This window comes from Oryctolagus cuniculus, chromosome 1, assembly GCF_051225735.1.
Source record: "Oryctolagus cuniculus isolate XC-2025 breed Fujian yellow rabbit chromosome 1, ASM5122573v1, whole genome shotgun sequence".
Taxonomy (NCBI): Eukaryota; Metazoa; Chordata; class Mammalia; order Lagomorpha; family Leporidae; genus Oryctolagus; species Oryctolagus cuniculus.
This window is the reverse complement of record NC_142867.1, coordinates 84,355,710-84,382,185: the sequence shown is the minus strand read 5'-3', so window position 1 is coordinate 84,382,185 and position 26,476 is coordinate 84,355,710. Positions and strand designations below refer to the sequence as shown.

The 26,476-nt window shown below is 45.8% G+C and overlaps 1 protein-coding gene across 1 annotated transcript; it reads right to left on the bottom strand.

Moving 5' to 3' along the window:
* Positions 1–488: 488 nt before the first annotated feature.
* MTNR1B (melatonin receptor 1B) lies at positions 489–20,034 on the bottom strand. Its single transcript, XM_017344057.4, has 3 exons — positions 19,596–20,034; positions 4,741–5,992; positions 489–2,547 (listed from the first exon to the last, which is right to left on the bottom strand). Exons 1-2 carry the CDS (start codon positions 19,972–19,974, stop codon positions 5,121–5,123), a joined length of 1,251 nt encoding a protein of 416 aa, XP_017199546.4. The 5' UTR covers positions 19,975–20,034; the 3' UTR covers positions 489–2,547; positions 4,741–5,120.
* Between the last annotated feature and the right edge of the window lie 6,442 nt (positions 20,035–26,476).

Below are 26,476 nucleotides of genomic sequence, written 5' to 3'. Positions count from 1 at the left end.
ACAGGCTTTTTTTTTTTTCTATTGGAGTCTTTAAGGTTTTCTGCATATAAGATCATGTCCTCTATGAATAGAGATAATTGTACACATTCCTTTGGAATAAGGATGTCTTTTCTTTCTCTTAGTTGATTGTTCTGGCTAGGACTTCTAGTGCTATGCTCAACAGAAATAGCAAGAGTGGTCACCCTTCTCTCAGTCCTGATCTTAGAGGAAAAGCTTTCAGGTTCTCACTGTTGAGTGTGATAGTAGATGTGGGCTTGGCATATATGACTTTTATTTCATTAAATTGAGGTAATTTTCTTCTATTGCTGATGCAACAAGGGTGCCAAAAGTATGCAAGGGGAAAGGAAAGCCTCTTTAAATGATGTTGTGAAATTGAATAGCCACATAAACAACTACTCAAATGTTGGTTGAAAATTTAAAAATAAGACCTTCAACTGAAAGCTCTTGGAAGAAAACAGAGGACAAGCTTCATGACATTGGTCTTGGCAATGATTTATTGTCCATGACACCAAAAGCACAGACAACAAAAGAAAAAATAGACAAGTAGGACTGCATGGAATTAAAAAGCTTCTTGACAATGAGAATAAGCAGCCTATGGAATTTGCAAGCCACATGACTGATAAGGGGTTAATGTCTGTAATGTTCCAGGTGTTTTAAAAAATGTCATGGAAAATGCATATGTTTTTTTTAAAAAACTGTGGATTTCAATTTTTTCCACCAAAATAAACTTGAAGTTCCATTTCCCATGAACTTGTTGAAAGCACCCTCATATATGAGGAACTTTTTCATCTCAACTGCAACAAATGCAACAACAAATAACCCAGTTTTATGAATGAACAGAGAGGGAGCTCTGTTGTAGTCCACTTAAGGCTGCTAGAACAAAATATCTTACACTGGGTAAGTTATGAGCAGCAGAAATTTATTTCTCACATTTGTGGAGGCTGAGAAGTCCAAGATCAAAGCACCAGCAGATTTTAATGTCTAGTGAGGCCACTTCTTGATCACAGATGACAGTCTTCTTGCTATAAGCTTACATGATGGAAAGGGCAGTGACATCTTTGGGGGTCTTCTTTGGGTACTTCTTCCATGATATAATCACCTCCCAAAGGCTCCATTTCCAAATACCATCATATCAGGGACTAGGTATCAACATATGAATTTTGTGGAGACAAACATTCAATGTAGAGAAGAAGTGACTAAACATTTCTGTAAAGAAGACCTACAAATTGGCAACAGGAACATGAAACAATTTTCAACAACACCAATCATTAGTGAAATGCAAATCAAAACTACAATGGGATGAGCACACACACCTATTAGCATGGCCATTATTAAATCCAAAAACAAACAAAAACTAAAATCACCAACAAGCATTGACAAGGATGTTGAGACATTAGAACACTTTCGTACTGTTGGTGGCAATGTAACTGGTGCAGCTGCTATGGAAATGCAGGTGGCTCCAAAAGTTAAAACTACCATGTGACTTAGCAATTCCATTTGTGGATATGTGAGTCTGAGGACGACAGTACAACCAACAGCTAAGAGTACGGCTCTGTAGTCAGACCACATGATATCAGAGTCTGGTTCCCCACTTAGTAGCTATATGACCACCAGCAAATTACATAACCTCCCTCTGTCTCAGTTTTTTTATAAATTGGGGGGAAACTGCAGTGCCTCCCAACAGAATTGTGGGAATTAAACCTGATCATTGATTATCATAAACTCCATAGCAGTGTCCAGCATATAGTGAGTGCTTAGGAACTGCTAGGTAATGGGGATCTACAGGTGGAGAAGGTAACCATAACCCTGGGAATGAAGGTGACTGAAGGCATTCACAGAACCTTGTTCTCATCCAGGTCCATAGATGCAAATAACCTGAGGAACAATCTCAAACTATATGGATGATCTGAATCCCACTTGTGATCTTGGACTTTTCAAGTGTTCCCTTAGTAAAATTCTGATGTGCATGCTTAGATTTGAGTTATACCTATGGAGTAAAAGGCAATCCTAGAGGCAGCCCCATGTGCAATTTCAGAAGTAGGCAAAGGAAACCGAGAAGAAACAGATAGGAAAGCACAAGGAGTGTGTGTGTGTGTGTGAGTGAGAGAGAGAGACTGAGACAGAGACACGGAGAGACAAACAGCTTCATGCTATGGCAGACAGGAACACAGAGAGATACGGACAGACAGCTTCATGCCTGATCCAGTGACCCTGATGGGTGAGCCCAGGCATTAGACCACCCCAGATTTGTCAACCTAGTCAGAAATTTGGACCTGGACATGAGCTTTTTGCTGGCTGGGGGCTTCATAGAGAATTCAAAGCTGCAGGGTTCTGAGGCAGGTAGCCCAGTGGCCCCTTTGATCAGATTGTCCAGGGTCAAAGAGGTAGATTTGAGATACAGTTCTCACACAATTTTACCAAAATCATCTTTATTTAAAATTAAGGCCTGCAACATGAGGCCATTCCATCTGAGTATATACATCACCCAATTTGTGGCCTTTCTCCACTTTTTTTCATCCTCTTAGTTCCTGATTCATCAGCAAAAACCTGTAGACATAAGAAAGAGTCCCAGTTAGTGGCTGTCAGTGCTGATTCATGGCAAAGCAGGTGACACATATGGGCCCCGGGCAAGTGAAGAGAATTCTCTTGCTTCAATCGCTATTCATCAAGCACATGCCATGCACTTAGCTCAGCACTAAAAGAGAGGGAAAAGGGGAAGATGTGAGATTCACTCTGTTGACAAGAAATCGATGGCCTCTTTTCCTTCTCTATTCAGAGTCAGAGGCAAATCTCTGTGGTACCTGTGGGGAAGAAACAGCAAAAACAGGGCACACGTGCCTGATCAGGTCAGCCTCAGGCTCTGCCCAAAGGCCAAAGTGTTGCCACAGCTCAAGAAGTCTTGAGACTCCTGTGCTTCTGTCTAGGTACGAGGTATGAACCAGAGAGCCTCTGTTAGTGGGATCCTCCATACTCAGTGGCTGGATCCTAACGTTGCAATAACCAGGGTTGTGACATCTACATCCCTAACATTTGCTCAAGGACCTCTGGTGTCACAATCAGATACCCAGTGCCTTCTCCAGATTGCTGTTGAAGGCCAGGGAATGTGCATGTTTAAGAGGCTCTCAGGTGAACAGGTGACTGAGCACAGCACCTAGCCCAGATTCCTCACATTACAAGGAATGGAGAAGGTCCGGCCTAATGCCAAGAGGTCTACACTTGGAGTCTCCTGCTGGCCCCCAGGCACCTTGTTAACCTGGGGCTGTTACCCTGCTGCACTCTGTTCCTGCCACATACCTGGGGGGATGAAGGGACATAGAGGTATGGTGCTGCTGCCAGACAGAATCAGGCTCCCCATCTAGGTCTGAGCTCAGCAGCTCAGTGAACTCAGGCAATCCTTGCACTTCTTGGGGTTTCAGTTTCTTACTATTAAAATGGAGAATCATATTTATTTCTGAGAGTTTTGAGAGGATGAAATGTGAAAATACACATGCAGCCCTTACCACAGTGTTTTATTCAATGAAAACACCCAATAGATGCTAGTGACTACTTGTTCATGAGCAATGACCTCTCCAGGGGAGAGAATATGGTGTTTTCTTCCCCTGCCTGCTCTGGTCCTCAAAGGACACTGGGCATTGTGAAGAAGGGAGTTAAAGCTGCTGGTGCTAAAAGAAGACCTAGAGCCTCTACAACCCTAAGAAAGGAATTGGGGAGGAGCTTCCCTTTCTCCCCTCCCACACCTCCATGCCCAATCTCTCCTCTCTTCTTACCTTGGTGTTTGGTTTCTTTACTTCCTCAATAGTATATTTCATTTTACCAACCAAAACTCATGATCACTGAATGTGAGACATGTGTGAGCACCAGCCTTGGCTCATCAGATATATTAGCCCACCAGATGCTTTTAATAGCAGAATCCCCATTTTAATATTATAAACTGGGGAGTGAGGAACTCAGGGACTTGTCCTGTGTCAGAGAATTTGTAACTGGTAGAACCTGGAATAGAAGTGATGCAGACTTTGTACACATGCCTGAAGTGTGTGTGCATATGTGTGTGTGTAGTGTGCTTGTGAGCTGGAGGCATGTGTGTGAGAGGTGGGTGTACATGTGTGGTGTGCTTGTGGTATGTGTGTGCCATGTATACTATGTGTATGTGGCATGTGCAGTGTAGCATGGTGGGTGTGTAGTGTGGTATATGTATACATATGCGTTGTGTACATAGTGTGTAGTATGGTGGCAGTGTATAGTGTTTGTGGTATGATGTGTAGTTTGTGTGTGTGTATGCAGTTTGTGATGTGGTATGTGTGTAGTGTGGTATGACTGTATTATAGTACATGTACAGTATGTGTGTATGGAGTGTTTTTGGTGTGGTATATGTGTGGTGTGGGCAGTGTACAGTTTGGTATTTGTGTGTGGTATGGTGTATGTATGGTGTGTGTGTGTGTTGATAGTGTGTGATATGATATGTAGGTATATGTGTGCATTGTGGTGTGGTATGTGTTTACTGTGGTATGTCTTTGGTGTGGTACATGTGCACATAGTACAAGTACATGTGTGATATGCATGTGTGTATAGTATTTTTAGTACGGTAGGTGTGAGTGGGTAGTGTTTGTGGTGTGGGGTTTAGGGGTATGCATACAGTGTGTGGTTGGGGTGTGTGTGTAGGGTGGGTCAGTGGGGGAGGGCATAAATGCAATGCTTGCCTGTGTACCCGCCCAGTCCCAAAGCCCCTACAGAGCTACCCACCTTCCAGCTCTGCAGACCTCGCTCTTCCATCCTTGCTGACAGAAGCCATGCATTTCTACCATCTCTGAGGGGAAAGGGAGAAGCAGTGAGGCGGTCAGAGCAGGATGAGGTGCAGTCCACAGGAAGGAACTGGTCACTTCTGCCCCAGACCATCACTCATTCTGCTCCTTGCCTGGTCTTGAATGTGCAAGCTCCTAACACACCACTGAGTTTATGCCAGGTAATGTGGGCACCCCCGGACCAGCCGGAGCCAAGGGTGCTGATGGCCTTGTCCACAGGAGTGAGTTCCACCAGTCATGGAACAGGTCAGCGTGGTGGCAGCAGATTCACTCCCACCATTCCATGAGTTTGTCGCTGGGTTGGTGTACCTTGGATCCAGGCTACTGGGAATCTGCCTGGACAGGGTGTGTGCCATGAACAGCAGGGGAAGCCTGGCTCAGCGGGCCCTCGGTGTGGCTGCCCTTGGAAACATCCGAAAAGCAGTGCAGTGGGTTCCAGAGGGCTGAGAGGATCCTCTTGTACTCCCGGCGAAAGTTCTGGTTCAGGAGCCCATAGATGATGGCGTTAAGGCAGCTGTTGAAATAAGCTAAGAAGTAGCTGGTGACAAAAAGCCCCTCTGGGACCTGGGGAGCCATTTCTTCTGGGTTGATGGCCACAGCGAGGCCAATGCAGTTAAGTGGGGCCCAGCAGATGGCAAAGATCACAAACACAGCAAACATGGTGAGGAAGCTCCGCACATCGCTGGGTTTCAGGCGCAGCTTGCTCTCCGACTTGGCTTTCCTGCGGGCCCGGAACACCAGCACCCAGATGCGCAGGTAACAGAAGGTCACCACAGTGATGGGGAGGAGGAAGTGGATGACCACTACTGCCGCTGTGTACCAGGCACTGGCTGTCTGGATGAAGGTGCAGGAGTAGATACGCGGGTCATACTCCAGGGATCCCACGAAGAAGTTGGGCATCAAGGCCACCAGGGTGAGCAGCCAGATGAGGCCAATGTAGAGGGAGGCATGCCAGTACCCACAGAGCCGGTGGTAGGCCACGCTGTGGCAGATGTAGCAGTAACGGTTAATGGCAATGGCAGTGATGTTGAAGACAGAGCCAATGACACTCAGGCCCATCACAAAGGCGCTGGCCTTGCAATGCGCCTCTCCCAGGGCCCAGCCATTGTGGAAGATGGCCACAAGGATTAGCGGGTAGGGGTACAAGGCCACCACCAGGTCAGCCAATGCCAGACTCACCAAGAACAAATTACCTGCAGCAGGAAATAAGGAGTGAGAGTCAGCACCATTTCTACTTTAGAACATCTTAGTTTTCAGGAAGTAACTTTTAGCATTGAGAATGGAATCTGAATGGCTTTCAGAGACACAGAGTTGAGGACTCAAGATGTATTTTTGCTGCTCAGTAGTGGCTAAGGCAGGTTATTCAGGCTCTCAGATCCTCGTTTTTCTCATTTGTAAAATGTGAATAGTGATATTTTTCTTCTCATATAACTGTGAGAGTTAAATAATGAGGCGAATGCTTGGGGACAGAGTAGGCACAGATGTGCCTCCATGATATGCACAGATGCTCCGGGGCTTGGCCAGGATCAAGGAGAGCCTGAAAGTGGGGGATGTGGGTTCACAATGACTATTAGCCCATTCCCATGCCCTGACTCATCCCCCTGCACACCTCAGTCTCCTTTTGCATCTTTTCTCCACTGAATAAAAGGCTTCTTCTTCTTCTTTTTTTTTTTTTTTTTTTTTTTTTGGACAGGCTGAGTGGACAGTGAGAGAGAGAGACAGAGAGAAAGGTCTTCCTTTTCTGTTGGTTCACCCTCCAATGGCCGCTGCGGCCAGTGCACTGCGGCCAGCGCACCGCGCTGATCTGAAGGCAGGAGCCAGGTGTTTATCCTGGTCTCCCATGGGGTGCAGGGCCCAAGCACTTGGGCCATCCTCCACTGCACTCCCAGGCCATAGCGGAGAGCTGGCCTGGAAGAGGGGTAGCCGGGACAGAATCCGGTGCCCCGACCGGACTAGAACCCGGTGTGCTGGCGCCACAGGCGGAGGATTAGCCTAGTGAGCCACGGAGCTGCCCAAGGCTTCTTTCTAAGTGTCTTTAAACAATTTTCCTAAATGTGAATTGCATTTTTCATTTTTTTTTTTGGATTTTTATCTCATTTTTTATTGGGAAGGCAGAGAAAGAAAGAAATAGATAGGGAGCTAGATATATATCTTCCATTTGCTGATTGACTCATAAAATGTCTGCAGCAGTCAGATTTGGGCCAGACCAAAGCCCAGAACCACCCAAAGTACACATTAGCAAGAAGCTGGATTAGAAATAGATGGGGACTCAAATCCATCCACTCTGATGTACCAAGCAGCATCCTGACTGCTGCATCAAATGCCTGACCAAATTTAAGTTTTAAAAGGTAACCTCCATATTGTTTTCCATAATGGCCACATCACTTGACATTTCCACCAGCCATATGCAAGAGTTCCCTTTTCCTCACAGCTTTTCCACCACTCATTATTGTCTTCTTGATAATTCTAACAAGCATGAGGTGGCATCTCCATGAGAATACAGCAGTCTTGGGAATACATGCAAAGCAAAGAAATAAGACACTTGTTGAGGTAATTGCCCTCCCACATGTATTGAAGCACTGTTCACAAAATTCAAGCCATGGAAATTACCTAATTCAGATGACTGGATAAAGAAATTGTGTTATGTATATCCAAATTGAATTACAATTCAGCCTTAAAAAGAGTAGATCCTAATATTTGCCACAACATAGAAATTGGAAGACATTTTGCTGAGTGAAATAGGCCAGGCACATAAAGAAATGTATCACATGATTTAATGTATGTGAGGAAACTGGAAAAAAATTGAACACATAGAAACAGAATAAAATGGCAGTTACCAGGGGTAACTGGTCAGGAGGGGAAATGGGGAGATGGAGATCAAAGAATACAAAATTACAGACAGGTAAGATGAACATGTCAAGAGATCTAATGTACAACAGGAGGGCTATTGTTACTAATATTGCACTGAACTCAAGATTTTCGCAAGAGAGCAGGTCTAAGCTGTTCTTGCTGCAAAAAAGATAATGGTTACATGATGAATATATTAATTTGCTTGACTATAGTAACTATTTCACTATGTATATCAGAGCATTTTTTCATTTTTACGGAAGGGTTTTGGGAGTGGAAACCATGTGTTTCCTGTATGTTCGTTCAGGGCCTCCACTCCCTGCCGTGTGGCCACATTGACAGACACACCCGGCAAGTGGCACAGAGGCTCAGTCCTGTGGACTGGGGAGGGGATGTCAACACTCCCTGTCTCACAGCCTCTTGGGGGCCTACAGCTCAGCCTACACATTCACAGACTTCCTGAACTGCCTTTCATTTCAGAATGGAGCCTTCTCCAGCATCATCAAGTTCAGTCAGCCAGAGAGAGGCTCAGGAAACCATGCAGTCATCAATTAAAATGCTGCAGGCATGTTCTGTGCCAGAGTTCCAGGGAAGAAAGCACAGCCTCTGCTTCTCAGGCACTTGCATCCTAAAACCACACTGACTCCGTCCCCAACGCTGTTTGCTTCATTCACCAAGTGTTGCACTACAGCAGTTTCCCCCTTTCTTTTAGAACCCCCCTTCTCCCTCCCACAACGCATCCCACACGGCTGTTTCTATGAAGAAAATCATTTTTTCCAACACAGGAAGAGTGGTCCTCGCAGGGCCCTCTGGGCTCCCGGTTGAGCAGCAAACAGACTCTTGGCACTTACGAATACGAGCAGAGAAAAGTCAAGAGCTTCTGGGAACCAGTGCCAGCACAGCCAGATGTTTTCCTGGGAAAGCCAAGGCAGACTCTGCCGCCTTCATGTGGCTCATCCCCTAATAATGCCCTAAAGGCTGCAGACAGCTTGTGCATAGTGAGGAAAAACACATCCTGCTCCACATGGAAAGTTATTAGTTATTCAATTACTCGCCCCGTTTCCTACAGGTGTTCCTGAAAGGGCAAAATCAACCAGTTCCTGCTGTAGATTCATCTGCTGAGACATCCTACTGTCGCCTGGCTTTCTTGGCATAATTCCAAATTAAGGGAATAAAATTCTTGTTTTGTCTTCTATCTGTAACAAGCTAGGTCCTATCTGGATGACAGTCAAGAGGAGATCCAGTTCTCCATTCACTTTTTCCCCAAACAGAGAAGAAATGAATCAGTATGCACACAACATTGCTTGTCACCCTATGCAGGAGCGTCTAATAAATATTTATATCACAAGTCCTTTCTTGATTCATTTCCATCTGCTTCCATCCAGACAGGGTGTATTAGTGGGAGGAGGCTTTGTTCACTAGTTTGGAATCCCCTTCCAGTGCTCGAACACAAAGCACATGCTCTCTCTCTCTCTCCCTCCCTCTCTCTTTCTCTCTCTCTCTCTCTCTCTCTCTCTCTCTCACACACACACACACACACACACACACACATTCCACAATCCTCTTTTCCTCCTTCCTCCTTCCTGGGAAATAAATGTCTCAATGAGCATCTGGGCATTAATGAAAGAGCCAGCAAGTGCTTAGCTATCTAGGCTTCATCAGACAGAGAAACTCTGAAAGGCAAAGTTATCTCTATCCCTTTCTGCTCCTTGAGATCTGAAGAATGTAGTTGGACTTAAGTTTTCCCCAGTCACTGAGCTAAAAGGATTTGTAAAAATAGATATCCATTGAGTCATTCACTCAACAAATTTCTGTATGTCTAGGCCCTGGCTTTGTGTACCAGGGATTTAGGGAACCATGGTAAGTAAGACAGACATGCCTCCCCTCTTACAAAGCTCATTGTCTCATGAAGAAGACAATTAAATTATTAAAAAAACAAGATGCAGAGAGGGTTATGAGAGGGAATTTAATAATGATCTATTACTTCTGACAGGGTTAAACGTCTTTGGCCTTGAGGTCTTCTTCCATCCCTTTATCTGTTTAAATGTCTAATACATTTATTCAGTGCCTACCACAGTTGGGTAGGTCCCAGGGGTGGATGAAAGGCATGGCCCTGGCCATTGAGATACCAAGAGTGCTTTTGTGGAAATAGACACAGAAAGTGCATCCATTCAAAGTGGTGAGAGCTGAGAGTGAGCCCAGAACAAGGTGGTGAGAACAGTGGGGGATTCCTAGGTTGTCCTGGGGCTGCACACAGTGGCAAAGGATAGGGTTGGTCAGGCAGTGCCAAACTCACCAAGGCCCTTGAAACACAACCGCCTCCACCCCAGGATCAAATAGGATTTTATATAAGTAAGGCTTTGAGCAATAAGAATAACAATCTTCGAGTGAAAGTGAGATGTTCTAATTAGTTATGTTCTAGGCATAGGCAATTTTGAAATAATTGAATAGATAATTTATTAAAAATGTGATTTCCTTACAAATAGTAAAATAATGCATTTAACATAAGCTCCTAATTGGATTCTCCAATTCTTTGAGTGGAGATTGTCTTCTTCCAAATTCATATTATTTATGAAAACCCTAGAGTATGTGGATGAATCATACAAGGGCTGAACTGAAGTCTTCTTTGCTTTAATTAACACTGAAAAAGACTACCAAATAGATGAATAGTGTACACACAAAGATGACAGATATCTCAGTCACTAGGAGACATACATTTAAGAGTATAAGAAACATCTACTTACAAAAACAGCCAAGATACTGTCACAAAACATTCTATAACCATCAAAAGAGATCACATAGAAACTCTTATGGGTAGAATTTGATTACTTTCATTGCACTTAATAGTAACAACAATTTATATAGCCCCTTAAGATAGATATTATGCAGATATATAAGTGGATTTACTTGTTTACTTTAAGAATACTTTTAGGGGGATAGCAGGATTTACATTTTATTGATAAATAAAAAACAGGCACCCAGATAATGTGAACTGCTCACAGCTATGAGAGAACAGAGAAGAATGAGAAGGAAAAACCAGGAAACGAAATACCAAGGGGGTTAACAGCAAGGGTATAGGGAGTTTCTTGGTCATCCACAAAAGTGAGAAAGAACAGGAAAGTGCCCATTGGAATTGGCAGTTAGGAGTTCAGAAGTGACATTTTCAGGGAACATTATGTAGAGGGTTGGAGGGTAAAGTTTGCCCTGTAGCTTGTTCTCTCCATCGGCTTTGTCCATGACAAGGTGAGAGATGGAGTAGAATACTTTGTTAGGAGATAGGGGAGGTTTTTTTCCCTTCTTCTCTCTCTTGAGAAAGAAAGATTGTATCTGGTGCACAGACTTAGTAATGTTAGCTATTATTTACTATTTTTAACAATTATTAGTTGCCCTGAAAGCATAATGTTGGAATAGGATCCCTGTGAAATAAGATGTAAGGACAGTCACGTGTTGCTTGATGACAGGGATTTGTTGCCAGAAATTCATCACTAGGTGATTTTGTTGCTGTGTGGACACTGGAGCGTATACTTTCACAAACCTAGTGGTATAGCGTACTACATACCTGGGCTAAATGATGCACACTTTCACACACAGTCCCTCACTGACTGAAAGGTTGCTATGTGGCACACGGCTGTAGTACAGGAGGAAGACAATGAAGAAGGGAGGATATCCCCTCTGATTCTACACTGCTGAAGAACTGGGACTTTACTTTCCAACTCCCTTTAACTCCTTTGCAGTAACTGTTTTTAAATTATTACACTTCTGAATGGCAGTACTCAGTATTTTCTGAGTTTTGGGAAATACTACATCTGAATACAGTATCAAATTTTGGAAATAAAGGCAGTTGAACCTGAAAGTTTTATACCCCTGGGCTATTGAGAGCTCCATGGGAGGAATTAAAGAGGATTAAGAGCTTTACTGATTATGCAGCTAAAGTCATAATTATGGGATTTAAAAGGTGTTCATTTTTGCTTGGTAAAGAGACAATGAAGTATTCACAGCCAAAACATGAAGTTGGATGGCTCAGGAAACATTTGGAAGGGAGTCCAAGGTTTGGTCTTTGGCTGATAACAAGCTCTCTCCAAACCTAGCACACTAAGCAAGTCAAAAGATACCTGACAGCAAGTGACATCTCAATGAGTGGTCTACAGTACGATAAAGCCTGGATGCATGGGATACATCATACCCTCCAACTCCTGGAAGATGAGGACTGAGGGTCTATTAAGGATTTCCCTCCACAGAGTGAGTGTTTAGCTTATTGGTTAAGATGCCTGTATCTCACATCACAGTAACTGGGTTCACTACCTAGCACTGGTTCCTGGATCCCAGCCCAACCAGTCACTGAGGACATTTGGGGAGGGAACCCATGGATGGGATTTATCTCTTTCTATTTCTCTACCTCTCAAATAAATAACATTTTTAGCAAAATCTTCCCTCCAGTCTTTCCAAAAGCCTTTATCCAGGACCATCTTGCTTATTTAGACATCATTCACGTCCTCGGTCAACAAACGGGAAGAGAAGAGGCAAGGGAAGGGGCTACACTGCAGGCTCTTCTGTAATCCAAATGGGAATGCACAGGGAGGAGATTCCCCTGGGAACCTCTCAGGCAGGTGTAAGTTGTGGATAAGAGATGTTGCAGACTCTGAGCACTGCTGGGTGCTGAAGGAAAATCATCAGTAAGTGGATCCTCCATGTTTTCCTGGCCAGTCCCAATGTCAAATATTTCATTTCCTCCTCCTCTCCAAATCATTGAAACACCCTAGAAATGCCAATGTGATCACTTCCCAACACCTTATCCCAGTTGAAACCCTAAAATCTATTGTTGGATGACAGCTGTCATTACTGAGGTGTCTAGGGTGGCTGTGCCTGCAGAGCCAGGGGTCAGTGAGGCTGCCGCGCTTCCGCCTTTGCTAAGGGACACTACTGGGATATTACGGTAGCAACATGTTCCTCCTGTGGCTGACTGGCTAACAGGTAGGGAACCTTTTTTTCTGCCAAAGGCCAATTGGATATTTATAACATCATTTGTGTGCCATATAAAATTTTCAGCTTATAAATTAGCCTGCTATAGATTTATTGGATTTTGAGTCCTGCCTGCAGTTGCCTTTGTAGGGCCACACCAAATGATTTTGTGGGCTGGAATTCCCCACCCCAGATAGATGGTGCACATAATACTTGCAAGAGAGTCACATTTTACAGGCAGCTTAAAGGTGGCACCCTCAGGCCAGACCAGCAAGAGACAGACTCCCTGAGGGGCATGGCTGGGACACAGTTTCAGAGAACCACAGTGCAGCTGGAGCCCGCCAAAGAGCTTTGGCCACATGGGGACAATCAGATGGCAGGCACATTTTTGCACAAAGATGTCACTAGTCCATTTTTGAGAACAAAAGCGAGGTGTACTTGGGGCTTTCAGTACCCCAAGGGATCCAGTTCCCCAAAAACAAGCTCCACTGATTACATGTGCAGTGCCGAGAGTGTTACTGAGTCTGCCCCGCCTCACGAAGCCACATTAATTCTTTCTGTCCCACTGCTTTCCTGGTATTCTGTCCACTTTCAATTTGCTTCCCTGGAGGGGCATTCAGCTCCTACTGTGTGCCTGGCTCTGTGGACAAAGACGGAATAGAAGCCTCTACTCTAAGCAAGTGTGCAGGCCAGCAGGGAGAGAGACAGGTTACAACAAAGCCAGGAAGGGGGTGCTGTGCTGGGGGCAGGCAACCAGACCTTTCCTGGTGCTGTGGATAACAGACACCAACAACCCTGTTGGGGAGATGGGGCAGGGTATGAAGGAGGAGCAGATACAGAGGAGACAGAGGCAGAGGAGGCCAAGGACCCCCTTAGGATAAGAGAGTGCTTCAGAGAGCAGGGATGGCTTGGGGAGTGCAGCCTCTCGATGTGGCATGGGAGAGGGGAGTGAGGCGGGCTGGGCTCTGGAGTCCCTGGAGACAGGGGTGACAGTGACTAGGGCAGGGACCAGGGGAAGCTATGTGGACACCACGGACAGAGTTTGATCCGGAGATGGCGAGGGTGGAAACTGGTGCTATACGAGAGGGGAACTTGAGCAACACTATGAGGCAAAATCAATGGGATTCGAGGAATGAAAGAAAAGGGGGCAATGATCCCTCCCAGGGTTCAGGTACCTGGGAGAGGAAGAGAGGAAGGAGATTCAGGGTCCAGCACCAGGTGAGCTGAGGGGAAGGACAGCCCCAAGGAGCGAGTCACTGTTAGACTCGCCCACAGCATGCAGGGCAGACCCAGAGGACTGCGGAGGGAGGGGGACTTGCCGAGGCAGAGGCAGAATCGGTGCATGCAGAGAGCTCCATGTAGATGTCACCTGTCCGAGATGGGGAAGAGAGGTGAGGGGACAGGAGCTGGGCAGGGTACACAAGCCAGGGAAAGATACTTTTATTCTTCCTTTTTTTTTTTTTTTTTTTTGACAGGCAGAGTGGACAGTGAGAGAGAGGGAGAGATAGAGAGAGAGAGAAAGGTCTTCCTTTTCCATTGGTTCACCCCCCCCAAATGGCCGCTATGGCCAGCACACCACACTGATCCAAAGCCAGGAGCCAGGTGCTTCTCCTGGTCTCCCACGCAGGTGCAGGGCCCAAACACTTGGGCCATCCTCCACTGCACTCCCGGGCCACAGCAGAGAGCTGGCCTGCAAGAGGGGCAACCAGGACAGAATCCGGCGCCCCAACTGGGACTAGAACCCGGTGTGCCGGCGCCGCAGGTGGAGGATTAGCCTATTGAGCTGCATCGCAGGCCCTATTTTCCTTTTAAAACAGAAGACTTTGGGGGTGTTTATATGTGCACAGTCTGAGAAGAAAGAGACACAGGATGAAAAATACAGAAGAAAGAGAGAGAACCTGATGGAGGAAGGTTCCAGAAGGGGGAGGGTGGCAAGAGATCAAAAATACAAGGGATAAAAATTGGTGAGGTTGAGACCAAGGGTGAGAGTGGCAGTGGTGGGCGCGAGCAAAAGTCCTCAAGTGCTCTCAGGAGAGTCCCAAGTGTGGCACGGTCCCCCAGGTAGCACACTGGCAGGTGTGAGGCTGCAGCCCAGCACCGTGTGCTGTGGCAAGCTCTGAGAATGCAGCCAACTGTGAAACACTTCTGGCCTTACCTTCTAAGGTCAGGCCTGCCCCCTGTCAGTCTTACTGTGTGCCACTTCTGCTGTGAATGACAGAGACCCGGGTGTGGAATCATCACGTGAAGGATACGGTGCCTCTTAGGAGACACACTGTAACCTCAATATGGCTATGCACCTTGGCTACTGGAGAGATATGTATTTTCAACATCAGCATCCTAATTTGCTATATTTATTGAGATTTAAAAGGATTTACTAGAATCAAAGACCTCCAGCTGGAGCGGCATAGAGGGGGCTTTTGAGAGAAGGAAAGAACCCAAAAGGTCCTATAGTATTTGGGTTTTTAAATACAATCTTGGGAACCAAACTGTCTATCAACAAGGTGGAGACAGACTCAACAAAAGACCTGATTTACAATTCTCCATCCTGTCTGGCTCCCTTATGATTAAAAAATCATCCATAAGGGCAGATGAGAAATCACCACTCCCTTGCTATTTCCATGGTAAATTTGTGAATTTTGAGATTCCTAAGGAAGCAGGATACTTTGTTCTGCTAAAGCTAACCTTCTGGGGGGAGCAGGCACCTTGCTATTCCAAATTTCTACCACATTGATTACCTATTACCCATTTGACTCTTCACATCCCACCTCCCAAAGACTGAAACTCTAACTTCTGTTGGGAGAACTGGGTGATGATCCTTCTGGCTGCTTCATGCTGAAAGGGGCATCTTTGGGAAGGGGAGTCAAGACAGGGTTCCAGCAGGAGGTGGCTTCTCCAGGGGGCTGCAGTGCCAGCTCGCAGAACCTGCTTCTATGGGAGGTTTCATGTGCATGGCCACCTAGAATTTTACTTTTTTGAGTCTGGAGAAAACAAATCTAGCAAGCAGTTTAAACCCATAGGATCTAAAGCCGAGGACAGAGTCATTATTAGAGGCCCTAAGAAAGGTGTCTGAACCATGAGCAAGTTGTTTTCATTGAGAGGCAAATGGAAACTGACAGAAAGGGCTTGAAAATAATCAGGTGGGCCTCAAGGCCTTGTCAGTTATGATGTTCAGACCTATTGATATTGCTTTACATGTGGTACATTATAAGGGAGGCACGCTGTTGACTTCCATTACCTAGCTGACCTGGGAGGAGAGCTGGCTTGAAGAGAAGGTAGGTTGCATTTCTAAAAGGAAAACATTTATTAATCAGAGTCGGTGAACTCAAAAGTCTTCCATAGCCTTGGAAACTCATGACAAGAGCCTAGGGTGATTACTGATGCCATAAACAAGAGTGTCAATTTGTTAAGTCAACAACAGGAGCCACTGTGCACTTACTCCTCATGTAGGATATCTGTCCTTAATGTGCTGTACATTGTTATTTAATGCTATAACCAGTACTCAAACAGTATTTTTCACTTTGTGTTTCTATGTGGGTGCAAACTGTTGAAATCTTTACTTAATATATGCTAAACTGATCTTCTGTATATAAAGAGAAACCAAAATGAATCTTGATGTGAATGGAAGGGGAGAGGGAAAAGGAAAGGGGAGGGTTGTGGGTGGGAGGGACGTTATGGTGGGGGGGGAGGAATCCATTGTACTCCATAAGCTGTACTTTGGAAATTTATATTCATTAAATAAAAGTTAAAAAAATTATTAATTAATATACAGTTCTGCCTGCAATGTTGTAGGCCCTACTTGTCCATCCCCACGACAGCAGTGGTTACTTTGGAAGCTGGCCCGAGTGAAGGGCTTTTCAGCTTAGAGCAAAAAAGGTCTCTCGATCCAGCCTGGAGCCCTTCGACTCCGGGGCAGGTCCATTTCCAGTGATCCAACTCTTGGCTGGCAGAGCTGCCAGGGCCCTTCAAAAGCTGACTTTTGCCGAAGCCCTAGCTTTCCATATAAAGCAATGAAGCTCACTGGCCTGTTTGGTCTACTTGATGGCAAATCTTAATTGGCCTGCCACCTATGTTTACATTGCTTCTGCAGCCTAGCTTCCTCTTCCTCCTGGTTTTTGTTAAAACAGATCAGAGGAAATCTTTAAGAGAATGCAAGTCAAGGAGGTGCTCTGTCCTTAATCCTTGGTAGCCTAAACTAGAAATCTGTAGTCACAGGTATGTTTGTTTTTGGGTTTGCTGGTCAAACAAGTTACGCTTGTGTTAGATGTTTAAATGATGTTTTCAAATACGTGAACTCTTACCTTAAAATTTATAGAAGGCATTGGACCTTCAGGTAAATGCTTTCATAAGTTGTTATTTAACAGTTAAAATTGTTTGCTAAGTCTTCATTTGATTTTGTTATTGTTAGTAAGCAATCTGGGAAGCCTGACTTGTTCCCTCATTTCTCTATTTTCTTCAAGATGGCTAACTAATTCTATTCTGAAGGACTCTCTAGAATGTACAATTTGATCTTCAGACCTTATAAAAGGGGTGGCTAACACTTTTCTGTAATAATAGCATAGCCAAAATGAGAGCTTCAATTACGCTTCCACAGCTAGATCTACTTTGCATGGGCACAGTAAACAGACAAAACCTCCCTTTTAAAACCAAACAAAGGGGGAGTTTTACTAATGACTTAAAATGTTCTAAATAAGGTGGTCATCATTTTAACATAGCTTTCCTCATGGGCATTGTCTACCTCAAAGAAAAACCTAATTTCTTTTTTTTTTTTTTTTTTTGACAGGCAGAGTGGACAGTGAGAGAGAGACAGAGAGAAAGGTCTTCCTTTGCCGTTGGTTCACCCTCCAATGGCCGCCGCGGCCGGCGCGCTGCGGCCGGCGCACCGCGCTGATCCGATGGCAGGAGCCAGGAGTCAGGTGCTTTTCCTGGTCTCCCATGGGGTGCAGGGCCCAAGCACCTGGGCCATCCTCCACTGCACTCCCTGGCCACAGCAGAGGGCTGGCCTGGAAGAGGGGCAACCGGGACAGAATCCGGTGCCCCGACCGGGACTAGAACCCGGTGTGCCGGCGCCGCTAGGCGGAGGATTAGCCTAGTGAGCCGCGGCGCCGGCCAGAAAAACCTAATTTCTTAATACTGATGAACTGAGAAGCCAAAGAACAGAAAGGTACAGGATAAATATTTCTTAGGGTAAAGCCAAATTCCTCAGTAAGAGAAAGCCTGATTCAGAGTGGAATGGGTGCCATTAAAAGTGTTGTAGCTTTCTAGGCACCTTTTGAAATCTCACTCATATAGATTAAGTCAATGCTGTGATCTTTCATGACTGTTATCAATAAAACTGAAGGTCATATAAAAACTGGTTATATTGCATGACTGCTACAACCACCAACATGGCAGGGATAAATGTCGTATAGATATGGTGTGAAAGTTTCTTTACAGTGCTAGTCTGTGGCAGGCATGTCAAGAGGTAGGGAGGACAGCATGGAGGACATGCCAGCAATGTAAGTCGTTCATGCCTCAGCCCAGCTCGGATCAATACCGTTTCTGTGGGACCTGCCAGCCATGGTAGGGTGGAGGCGGGGGTGCTGGTCTCCCTCAGGCACAAGGAGGCAGCCTGAAGCTCTCGCAGCCACCTTTCTTGTGGTTGGCCACCCAGATTGCTGCGCAGGCAGCCAGAATGCAGGTGCTCTCCACACACAGTGAGCCGGGGATGCAGGAGGTCATGGTCAGAACCTGGGGCCCATCCCTCCCACAGGGAAGCCAGCCTGTGGCTGCCTTTCTTCTGCCTCCTTGAACAGGAAATGAATGTTGTGGCTGCTGCAAAGGGACAACATGATCAAAAATATTACATAGTTTTCCAACACAAACCTGCTCTTCAGAAGGGCATTCCAGATAATATCAGCTACTGCTATGGATATTCTCGGGTCTCAAAGCTTACCTCCTCTTAATGTTAATGTTTCCATTTGATAGAAGCTTGTATTTCTGTTGACTTGTTTTTTAGATAAAAATTCTCAAGTCACAGAACCACACACACACACACACAAATACAATCATTTATGAAAAGTAGCCTTTCTGAATGGTCCAGCCACATAGAAAAGCATTTTTAAGCATTACAATTGATTTGCTGCCCTCTCTCCATTTTAATTCATACTAATATTTGGGTTACCCCTTAAGATACAGACTGTAAAATGACAAAATTAACCAATGGTCACTGAGCTTTTCACCAGGGTGAAATGGCCAGCATGCTCCAGTGAGCTGTCCGGACCTGAATTCAGATCCTTCTTCCCTCTGAGTTTTTGCTCTTGCAAACCTGTCTATGGTGCAATTGAAATAAGAGTGGATTAGAAACCCGGGGAGGCGGGTGTCATTTTCAGGCCACGGGGTTTAGCTAAACTTAATTTTCACAGTAATGCCACGAATTGCCTGTCTTCAGAAAAGACCACATTCTCAAAGCAAGTTCGTTCAGTCCAAGCAGAGCCTGAGATTTCTGTCTGCACGCCCTCTCCTTTGGGAACAAGTGTCCAGCTGACCTGTGTCTAAATTTCTGACACAATGCCCACTGGAAGAATACTTGCCCTCGATCTCTCAGCAAGTATTTTCTAAGCACCTACTGTGTGAAGCCACAGGGAAGGGAAGGGAGAGGTGTGTCGAGGGTCGTGGAATTTCTGTGGGCACCATCTGGAAGGGCACAACTGGGAGATCCCACAGCACCAGCACCCCTGCCAAAAAGCGCGCAGGAGAAACTTGGCCCAATTCACGTGGACGCTGAAGTGCCAAGCGCGTCCCAGGTAGCTGCGAGCAGCTGGCGCCAGAACCGCCCCACATCAGAAAAGGCCGAACTCACCCTAACTTTTGATCACAGAGCCAAACTTCGGAACTAGGTTGGAGTGAAAGGGAAGCAGCGCTCAGGACCCCCTAGCAAAAGGCGGTGGGTCACGGGGTCAAGGTCCAGACCAGAAGGCAGGGAAGGGCCGATCCCGCAGCGTGGGCGCTCACCTGCGTTCCGGAGCTTGCGGTTCCTGAGTACCGAGAGGATGACCAGAAGGTTGCCTACGACGTCCACCGTGGTGGTGACGATGAGCACGGTGGACAACGTGGGTGCCACCCAGGGAGGGCGGGGGATCCCGGAGGGTCGTGTGCTGCCAGCTCCCGACCAGCCCGGGCGCACGGGCCGCCCACCGGGCTCGCAGCAATTGGCAAAGGAGCCGTTCTCCGGCATCATGCACCCTCCCGCGCCGCGCGCGCAGGCCGCCGTACCACCGGGGATCGCCGCAGGGCGCGCAGTGCTGAGCCCAGCGCTCCCGCCACACTCTGCCCAGCCCAGCCCGCGCGGTCGAGGAAGGAGTCCAGTGCGAAGGGACCTGGAGGAGATCATTAATTAAGCGTGGGCAGGGGGCGGGGAAAAACACTTGAACGGGAGGAGGACTTGGGATGCAGGCGCTGCGGAAGAGAGTGCATCCCTCAGCCGCGCGCTCCAGAACAGCTAGGATTGCGCCGCGGGCGCTGCCACCTGGAGCGCAGCACGTGCCTGGCTCGGCCCCTAGAGCGTGTCTGGCCTTTATTCCTTAGTGCACCGCCAAGCCCGATTTCCTTCCTAGCGTCCCCCAAAGCAGCTGTGCCCAAGTGTGGACACCCAGTTCAGGTGGTGGGGACATGCTGGCCTTTGTCAGAAGGCAAAGTTTGAGACCCCCAGGGGCCCAAGGGAACCTAACTCCTGGGGTGTGGAGATGGACCCCCAAAATAGGATAGAATGCTATACTCTAGGTAGCTGCAGAAGCAGCAGAACAGGTGCAATTTGTTGTGCCCTTGCTGTGTATAGTAGCAGGTGACGGTGAGATCTCTGCCAGGTCTTCTTCATAAAGCCAATAGTTTAACAGCTTTGAGAATACCTATTGAAGCATAGCACCTAGATGTATGGTCAATACTCAGGGTTGTTATGTGGCATTTGGAAGGATTGGGACAAGAAGAGTGAGAGGCATGATTCCAGGAAAGAAGGAACTCAAGTGTCCTTTATTCGAAGTATTTGAGCACTCACTCTGGTAATAATAGCCAACCTCTTTTGGGGGCTAATTTTATGCCAAGCACTGTCCTAAACCCCCTTTAGCATCACTAAAATCAAAATGACTATTAATCCTAAATTAGTGGAGGAAGTGAGGCAACCAAAAGGTCTTACATTGCCTTTTTTTTTTTTTTTTGACAGAGAGTTAGATAGTGAGAGAGACAGAGAGAAATGTCCTCCTTCCATTGGTTCACCCCCTAAATGGCCGCTACAGCCAGAGCTATGCTGATCCAAAGCCAGGAGCCAGGTGCTTCTTCCTGGTCTCCCACACGGGTGCAGGCGCCCAAGCACTTGGGCCATCCTCCACTGCCTTATTAGGCCACAGCAGAGAGCTGGACTGGAGGAGGAGCAACTGGGACTAGAACCCGATGTCCATATGGGATGCCAGTGCGAAGTGAGCCACGGTGCTGGCCCCCTTTACATTGCTTTTATGAGAATGCAAACAGCTACAAATGCTTGCTAGTTCCCTATAAATTTAAACATTTACCCATCATAGGGCCGCAGATTCCAAATTAAAATGAAAATAACCTTAACAAAGAAAGCCTTGTATAAGAATGTCCAGAGCAGACTTATTGATAGTGGTCCAAACTAGAAACAGCGCAAATCTCCACCAGCAGAAGAATGGGTGAACAGACTGTGGTGCATCGACAGAGCATACTATTACTCAGCAGGGAAAATTACTGATATAGTGCTGGGTATTTGGCTTACAGTTAAGACACTTGCATCCCATATGAGAGTACCTGGCTTTGATACCCAGATCCACTCCTGATTCCAGCCCCCTTCCAATGCAGACCCAAGGAGGCGGCAGTGATGGTGCCATTACTGGGTCCCAGCCTCTCACATGTGAGTTCCAGCTCCAGCCCCACTGGTCCTGCCATTGCAGACATTAGGAAAGTGAACCAGAAGGTATTTTTCTCTCTCAAATAAATTTAAGGAACTATTGATATGCTGATACATATAACACCATAGATTAATCTAAACAACATCACATGTTAGAACAAAAGAAGCCAGATACCAAAGAATGCATGCTGCAAGATTCTATTGTTATGGTGCACAAAATCGGGAAAACAATTACCTATGGTGATAAAAATCAGAACAACGGCTGCCAATGGGGTGGAGACTGACTGAAAAGGAGCACAATGTAATTTCTAGGGTGTTATTTTATGTGTTATTTCTTGTGAAATATACTATTCGATTCCCCTCAAAAAATAAAAAAAAAAAGGAAGGGTATGGTGGAGAAGGAGAGACTGATGATGCAGATGGAGTGGATAGCAATCAGAATGAGCCCCTAAGATAGGTGAGCCCATGCAGAGCCCAAGGAGGGAATGCTATTGTTAGAGGAGAGAGGCTTACTCCTTAAAATAGGAAGGGAGCAGAAGCCAGGTGCAGATTTAGAATGTCTCTAGATGGTGTGAGGAGAAGAGAGAATCTTTCTCTCACTTCTGCTTGGATACCTCACAGAATTTGAGGTTGCCTCATTAGCCAGGATTCAGGGGAAGAGAGGGTGGGAGGATTGAAGACAAGAGAAGGTATGAAATGTCATTTCAGAAATCCGGAGTGTTCGAAAGGAAAGCACAGCAGGTGTGTCAGGAGCGTGTTCCCGGGCAGTTGAAGATCATAGCTTTCATTGAAACCAGTCAGCCTAGTCCGTGATCGTTGATCAGCAGCTGGAGTTGCTCAGGGTAGGCACAGAAAAGGCAGAGTGGGCTTCAGTCGTGACTGACGGGTACGGGGGAGGAGTAAACAACAAGAGAAAGTGCAAAGGTAGGAGGGGAAGGTGGGCCCGGGGGTTCAGTGAAAGAAATGGCGGAAAAACAGAGAGACTGATGGGCTGAGAAAGAGCAAGAAACAAGGGATGCGAAGTCCTGCAGACATGTGGTGAGTGAATTTTTAAAAAGCTGTGGTATTGAACGAATGAGTTGTTTGAAGCTGAGATTTCTGAGGGTTATTACAGGCATGGGTGGCTTGAAGATGGTGGAAGAGAAAGTTGTTAGAGATGTGAAGGTCAGGAAACTGAGCCTTGAGGGGTGGACGTTAAGGTGGTGAGGGACAAGGAATCGCTGGTTGCGGGGAACATGCCCACTGAATGAAGCAGGATGCCCAGGGGTCTGTCAGGGAGGAGTGAGCAAGAGGAGAGAGACACTCAGGGCAGTGTGAGGGTTGGGGGGCTTTTCCAGGAAGAAGGAGAAGCCAGGGTTTCCTGGTCTTCCATGCGCAGACTGTACTGGGACTGCTGTGTACTAAAGCAGCCCTAGGAGAGTTGAATACAGTCTGAGTTGCCTCAGTCCAGACACAGACTTAGCTCAGGCACATTTGGTTAAATGAGCCGGAAACAGAGGAATTTGCCCTGTACTACATTTTCATTGCCATAGTTCACCTTGCCTGTATGCATAGCAATGTAATCTCAAGACCCCTAGGCACCAGGAATTAGAAAACACCTCTGCCTAAGAAGTCAGTGCTGCATCCTGGCCCTGCCTCCCAGGCTGTGCCTTCACAGGGCTGGGGAATGGGACAGCCACTTTGGAAGACAGTTTGGCAGTCCTCCCTCCCTCTCTTCCTCCCTTCCTTCCTTGTCAGAGTTCACACAGAAAGAGAGGTCTTCCATCCACTGGTTCACTCCCCAGATGGCTGCAACGGCTGGAGCTGCACTGATCCGGAGCCAAGAGCTTCTTCTAGGTCTCCCATGTGGGTGCAGGGGCCCAAGGACTTGGGCCATCTTCTACTGCTTTCCCAGGCCATAGCAGAGAGCCAGATAGGAAGAAGAGCCTCAGCGACTCAAACCGGCACCCATATGGAATGCCGGCACTGCAGATGGTGGCTTTAGCCACTATGCCATAGCAGCAGCCCCTTGGCAGTCTTTTCTTAAGAGACCAAACATACCCATACAAGACTCAAATATACAATGCAACAATCCTACTTTTTATTTCTGATTCAGCTGTAGATTTATGTCCATAAAAATCCTGCACACAGACATTTCTAACAGGTTTATTCACAATTTTTACACTTGGAAGCCATTGAGATGTTCTTCAATAGGTAAATGGATCCAGACAATGGAGTATCATTCAGACTAAAAAGAAATGAGCTATTAATCCATCAAAAGACATAGAGGAACCCCATATGCATATGAATCAATGTAAAAAGTCCATTTTTTGAAAGGGTCACATAGCATATGATTCCAACTATATGGCATTCCTGTAGATGAAACCATGGAGAAAGTAAAAAGATCAGTAATTAACAGGAGTTTGAGAAAGAGGATGGAACAGACAGAGCTTGGAGGATTTTTAGGGCAGTGAGACTCTTCTGTATAATACTGTAATGGTGAGTTTGTGTCAGTATGTATCACCCATAGACTGTACCACACCAAGAGTGAACCTCAATGTAAACTATGACGTTAGGTGACAGTGATATGTCAATGTAGGACCTTTGACTTGCAAGAAGTGTACCATTTGTTGCAGGAGGTCGATAGTGGAGGTGGCTGTGCTTGTGATGAATAAGGGCTATGTAGGAACTCTATATTTTTCAGTCAGTTTTTCTATGAACCTAAAACTGCTTCAAACAATGAAGGGAAGTCTATTATTTAAAAATCTTTTATTTTCATTTTGTTTGAAAGGCAGAGAGGCAGATTGTGGGAAACAGGGTGGGAAGCCTTCTATATACTGGTTCACTCCCCAGATGTTCACAACTGCCAGGGTTGGGCCAGGCTGGAGCCACGAACCAAGAACTCATTCCAGATCTGCAACATGGGTGGCAGGGAAACAGGGACTTAAGTCATCATCTGCTTTTGGTGCACAATGGCAGAAAGCTGGATCCGAAGAGGAGTTTAAATGTGAACTCTGATATGGGCATCCCAAGTGGTATCTTATCTGCTGAGCCGAACACCCACCCCAAATAATACCTATTTAAAAGAAAGATGGTGGTTGCTAGGGAGGGTGAAAATGCCCTGGGAGTCATACATCCTCAGCTAAAACAGAATCTACCTCACTATCAAGAAAACGGACTGAAGTAAATTTAGTGAGAAAGTCCCTGTTGGTGAGGAGATTGGAGCTGAGACCTGAGTAATGGAGAGTGATGCCCATGTTTCAGAGAAAAAAATTTCACATTCAAAGAACTGAGAAAACAACCTAGAAGGAGTGGGCTCGGGGTGAGATCGGGGAAGTGGGCATGTAGGCTCCCAAAGCCAGGCTGAGGATTCTGAACTTGATCTCAAGCACAGAGGAAGTTGTTGAAGGGTTTGTCACAGACTTGCATCTCACACTGAGTTCTTTTTCCAGAGTCCTTTCTGTTATAGTTTGGACGTGGTTTCAGTGTGCCCCTTTGGTGCTCAGTATGGTGATGGTAAGGTTGGTGCTACCTTTAAGAAGGGGAGCCTAGGGGAGTTGACTGGCTAGGTCATGTCTGTGGAAGGGATTCAGCAGATAGTTCTTAGGGGACCCAACTTTTTTTCTAACATCCTATCATGCAATGGGGTCTCTTCCACCATTGTGATGCCACTCATCACAAGTTTTTCATAAGAGCTGAGCTGAGGCCAGTATCATGCCCTTAAACCTCCAAAACTATGAGCTAAATAAACATCTTTTCTTGATAAAATACCTACTTGTACTATCTCATTAGAGTAATAGGAAACAGCCTAACACACTATCCAAAAGACAGCATTTCTACTGCAGGGAGCAGTTCTTGCATTGACATCCACATGTAGAAGAGCGACAATTGCTTCCAGTGCTCCAGGCTGATGCCTTCTTAAGGAAAGAGGATTATTTTCACAATAAGCAAAACCAATAGCTGCTGACAACAGTGAAATGAAGTTTGATGGGAGAAAAAAAAATCAAATGCCAGGGAAAGGAAGGGAAAGAGAGACAGGTGAAAGTTTCAAGATTCCTAGCAGATTTCTCAACAAAATAAATCAACATTTTGAACACCTACAGAGTGTCCTGGAATTACAAACATGAGCAGGACTCATTTTCCTTACACTTATCCCAAGTTAAAATTCAAATTGGTATCTTCCCATAGAAGCTCAGCTTTTTGTATCCTGACAATAATATCTTCACTTCAGACAGTACTTGAAATATTTTCCAAACCGGTTTCAACAAGGACACTGTGAGGGAAGAGAATTATTGGTCCAACCAGAGAAGGAGGAGATACACTGTCAGAGATAAGTAGCTTGCCAGGTTTAGGGGCTGATAAATAGAAACTGTCCAATAGAACCCATTGCTTTTGTTAAATGTGCTATAGCTTTTCCTCTCTCCACATGAAATACTCAAAGTATAGAAAGTATAAAGAAAATTTTCACTTGGCAATCAGCTTGCAAAATGGCTGAAAAAAACCGGGTACCCCTCTAATAACGTTACAAGCAGTAACTATAGCAGCCTCCTCTAATACTGAGTGTTTATTTTTTTATCAGACATACAAGACATATAGGATTTCTGTTATCATTGTTTTATCCGTATATGTCTATGACATGGCTATTCTTACTATGTGCTGTGAAAAAACTGAAATTTAGAGAGGTTAAGAGACTTGGCCCAGGTTGCCTTGCTAGTGGTCTCAGAGTGAGGATTGGAATGCAAAACCTGGTGCTCTTTTGTTCTTGCATCGAAGAATGTTAAAATCTCTGGACTAGTTTCCCATCTTAAGAGAAGGACAGGGAAGCTCAGTGACAATGGGGAAATTGAACTCTGGGAATCAGACTCCAATGGTTCCTTCTGGCAGCTTTGAAAATGATGGTTTTCATAGAATATGGACAAAAACACCTCACTGCCTAGGATCATGAAGCTGCTCCAGTGTTTTCCCAAAGTGAATAATTGTCTGGAAAGAGGGATATTCT